Consider the following 4,574-nt stretch of genomic DNA (forward strand, 5'->3'; position numbering starts at 1 on the left):
AGGTGTGAGGGCCCGTTCATCACCGCTTGCGGCTTTAATCTTTTCTTGTCTCTTTAGCTTACATGTTGGGGTTGTTTCAGGCATGATCCCAAATAATCTTGTAAAAAAATGTTAGAAAAGCCTGAAGAGCCCTGATTTTTTCTGCTGAAGAACTCAATCAACCTTGGTAAGAAAAGCTTACTTTAAAGAAGTCTATGTTTTTGTCAAAGTGTCGTCAGTCATTTCATTAATGTGACAACATGAATTAAAGTCATGGTTTTACATTTTAAAGAATGCTTGGTCTCCTCAAATCGTGAGAATGTGATTCTGAAATGAGCCAGGGATGGTGGCCATGAAGCATGGAAGCGTGAGTGACTGCATGTGACAGCGCTCGGCTCTTTATCCATCGCAGCCCTGCAGAGAGGAGCCTGCCTCCTCGCCAGAGCTTCCATCTGTCTGCGGCCCTGCGAGGAGTATCCGCTATCCACCACACTCACACTCTGCTCCACGCTGCTCTGCTCAGTCCGCGCCAACGCCAAACTCTGCTGGTGAGAGCTATATTTACAAACAGCTGCCGTGGCACTGAGAACCATTGAGAGCAGGGAGGAACACTGATTTACATAAGTAGTTTAAACTGACTCAACACATCAAGGTATAAGCTCAGTCAAGTCTCTTCAATGTGATTCATAAAATATTGCAAATGGACAGGAATATTTGACAATGTAAGCAAAAGAGGTCAATGGAACTACATTTTATATAATTTTATTTCTATATTTTCTCCTCAATAGAAATTTATTGTAAATAAACATTTGTTGCAGGAGACAAACAGGCATATTAAGAGCATCAGTCACACGACACAGCAGAATAAAGGGAAAGTCTGGCATTTTTTTACTTGACAGGAGGCCATGTGGAGCACAGCAGTCTCTCAAACCCTTACAGTGAGAAAAATAAAAGTATCTTAGCACAGAGGCACACATTGCACATAGCTACTATATATTATTATTCACAATTAAAGTATCTCTTATACAAATCCAACACATATTTATACACAGAAACAGAGCAAATTAAATTCACATATAACTCACGTTTACTGATTACTTTAGTTCTTCCCCTCATTCTTTTCTTTTGGCTTTAAGTTAGTTATGTTTATCTCATTTTGCATAAAACACATCCTTTCATGCATGGTATAAAGGGTTACATTTTGAGGCCTTCCTTCCTTCTCTTATTTTTTACTAATGATCTTCCCATGGTCTTCCCAAGGCTTCCTCCACATTCCTCACAAAGGGAAGACGAGGAACCCAGAGAAGGTGGAGTACTTCCAGCCTCCCATCAGGTTTCCTCTCTCCAGTCTCAGGTAGGCTTTGTCCCCCTTCTCCATGATCACCAGGCCGGCGTTTGTGGCTGCTTCTCTGGTCACGTCCTGGTCCCCGGCAAATGCTGAAATCATCGGCCAGCCATTCAGCATCAGACTGACCTAAAAGAGAGAGAATCAATCTACCAGTCAAACAGATGTTATTCATACAGCACTACATCACAGCAAGAACACTTGATTTAACAGGCAGAAAACTCAAGCAGAACCAGACTCATTGGTGGACAGCCATCTGCCATGACTGGATGAGGACTAGAAAGGAGTGTACATGGTGATATACTTAAAAAAGTGTGGTTGTTCGGGTTTTGTACCTGAATAGTTTGTCTGTTGTAGGCCTTTACGACATGGAAGTTGAAGCTGTACACACCTCGTCTTGGTGACAGGAAAACACTGCTCTCTTGGTCAAAATGAGTTCCCACATTCACCAAAATCTGATGTAAAAGTTGAGGAAGGAGAACAAGAAGGAAGGAAGGAAGGAAGGAAGGAAGGAAGGAAGGAAGGAAGGAAGGAAGGAAGGAAGGAAGGAAGGAAGGAAGGAAGGAAGGAAGGAAGGAAGGAAGGAAGGAAGGAAGGAAGGAAGGAAGGAAGGAAGGAAGGAAGGAAGGAAGGAAGGAAGGAAGGAAGGAAGGAAGGAAGGAAGGAAGGAAGGAAGGAAGGAAGGAAGGAAGGAAGGAAGGAAGGAAAGAAAGAGACTGGGTGATGTACACAAGAAAATAAGAAGGGCATAGGAAATACAGTTTGGAGAAACAACAACTTAAAAACTAAATATACCTACAGACTCAAGGTTCTCTGGCATCAGTCTTTTTGTCTTTTCTGTTACACTTTGACTTCTTCCTAAATGCTGTTTTGAAATTTACATTTCTAAAAAAGCCACAAAGTTGACTAAAAAGTGTCCCTGTCTCAAAGTTCAGTGTTTACCTCATTATTCTCCCTTTTTACCCCCACTGTTAGAACTCTAATCATATGTGCATCTTATCAGCAGAAGACCTCTGACTGAAAACTATTTTAAAAAACAGCTGAAAGAAGCTGCCTGGAGAAGACTGACCAGCTTATTTTTACCTTAGCAGAGACAAAAGATCTCACTCTATGAAAATGACTGAGGTGTAAGACAAAACAGCAGAGTAGATATCAAACTTAATGTGTCCTCTGCTTTAAAATCAGTCCTTGTGTTTTGATGTAAGTCTCAGACGAACACAGCTGCTTACTCACATTATCAAAGTAGATGATCATGGTGCGGTTGCTCATGTCTGTGGGCTCGTGGTTGGTCTGCCGGCTGACAGAGAAGGCGACTCGTCCTGAGCCGGAGCGGACCGACATGCCCAGAGCGTTACCAGCGGGCTCAGAGGAAGGAGTGGAGTCACATACGACCAAACATTTCCCCTCCAGGATGATGGGCTCTGTGTCATTCTGGGCCCTGGACTCCTGAGGCCCCCACACCAGGAGGAGAAGACCCAGCAGGATGGGGAGGTGGGAGAGGTGTAACCTGGGATGCATGATTGAACCTGGGATGTGTGGTTGAATTTCTCAGACTGATTCACTCTGGACAACTTGAGATGAAAACAAACATGCTATGAAGAGGGAAAATGTCTCTGTGAGAGTGCTCTAAAAGGTTTTAGGGTTCTTAATAAGGTTCATGTATGTGCACGTTGGCAACTTTAGAGCCAGCAGACCAGAGTCAATACTGAATAATTTCAGAAAATAATCAAGTTGTTCACTGGGAAAAGCTGTCAGTCATCCTTTTGTTCTGTCTTTCTATTTCCCTTTTTTTGCGCCTTCAAATCCCAAATCCCCTCAGTGTCCTGCGTGCCGTGTCAGCAGGGGCCAGAGTGACAATCACACCAGATCTCTCCGGGTAGTTTCAAGTTGATTTCATCAGCAAAAAAAAAGCAGTCACAAAACCAGACAGGACGTAGCTGGGAAGAAAGAGAGGAGAATATTTGGAGAGAAAAAGTGCCGCAAGTTAGTCGAAACCTGAGTTTGAAGATGGAGAGAGAGAGAAAGAGGAAAAGATGAAAGATAGGAGGAGAGGTGTGAAAACAACAAACAGTGGATGTAAGAGTCTGGAGAGGTGACAGGGAAAAGATGTCGGACCCAGGAGGGAGTGAGAAACAGAGAGGGAGAGGGGGAACAACTCCACTGAGTGACCATCTGTCTTCTACACATATCCTCCCTCCCAAATGCTGCTCGACACGCACTCCCTCACAAACACACACAAACACACATGCACGTCACACACTCACATAACACACTGGCTCGTGCTTTTGTTTCACACCTATGCATACATGAGTATCAGCTCTACAGATATATATGACTTTTTGCTTTTCTTTCTCTCGTTCCACCTCAGGTTTGTTGTTGAATGCATAGAAATACATATTAATCATGACCTCATGTGATGCTCTGAAGTTTAAACAATGCAGCATTCACTTATGTGGAACAAAGACGAGTAACAGCCTGTATGAAAGCATCTTTCTCAGCTTTAATAAAAGTTATTCCATTACAAACACATCTGATTTTGGCTCAAAGCAGACGGACATTAGTGCAATAAAATCATTTATGCAGGTTGAAACAAGTGTCCTAAAATGACACAACTACTTTCCCTGAGCATTTTTCAAGTCAATGAAGAAAATGGATGATCACCTGTTTCCTTCTGAGCGATCTTGTGCTCCATATCAAGTGAGAACAGCAGATTCCCTCCAGCTGAAATCCTGTAAAGATCTCTGTCTTCTTGCTCCTGTATCACATTATTCCTCAAGCACGGCAGTCAGTCTGATCACCACAGAGCCAGTGCCTGCTCTGATCTCTCTGTCTCTCTGTCTCTCTGTCTCTCTCTCTCTCTCTCTCTCTCTCTCTCTCTCTCTCTCTCTTAGCAACACCCTCCCTCTCCTCCTGCTTCTTTCTCACCCTCTATGTTACATCCGCCCACTCACCTTTACAGTGAAGTAAAGAAAAATGGGAGGATAATTGGGTATCTGAGCTGCATCAAAGAGCAAGGCTAATGCATGAGTGGCAGGTTATTTTCTTCTTTTATTTTGAAGTATCCAATAGAATCAGTGACTTTTTTCTCGTGTGTGTGTACGTGTGTTGTCAATGTGAGTTACAAAGGATCGAATGCTTAATTTGTTGCCTGTGCTCCATAATGAGGAAAACAGATACACTTTAGATTCATAATATATGTAGCTAAGTTACTTCTTTATAAGATATCATAACTTATAATAGACTGACTGGA

At 42.7% G+C, this 4,574-nt stretch overlaps 1 protein-coding gene across 1 annotated transcript; it reads right to left on the reverse strand.

Annotated features, from left to right (window-relative positions):
* Positions 1–1,071: 1,071 nt before the first annotated feature.
* cbln12 (cerebellin 12) lies at positions 1,072–2,842 on the reverse strand. The gene is made up of 3 exons (XM_034703621.1): positions 2,558–2,842; positions 1,660–1,779; positions 1,072–1,453 (listed from the first exon to the last, which is right to left on the reverse strand). Exons 1-3 carry the CDS (start codon positions 2,840–2,842, stop codon positions 1,256–1,258), a joined length of 603 nt encoding a protein of 200 aa, XP_034559512.1. The 3' UTR covers positions 1,072–1,255.
* Between the last annotated feature and the right edge of the window lie 1,732 nt (positions 2,843–4,574).

The sequence above is a fragment of the Notolabrus celidotus genome, chromosome 15 (assembly GCF_009762535.1).
Source record: "Notolabrus celidotus isolate fNotCel1 chromosome 15, fNotCel1.pri, whole genome shotgun sequence".
In the NCBI taxonomy this organism is placed as follows: domain Eukaryota; kingdom Metazoa; phylum Chordata; class Actinopteri; order Labriformes; family Labridae; genus Notolabrus; species Notolabrus celidotus.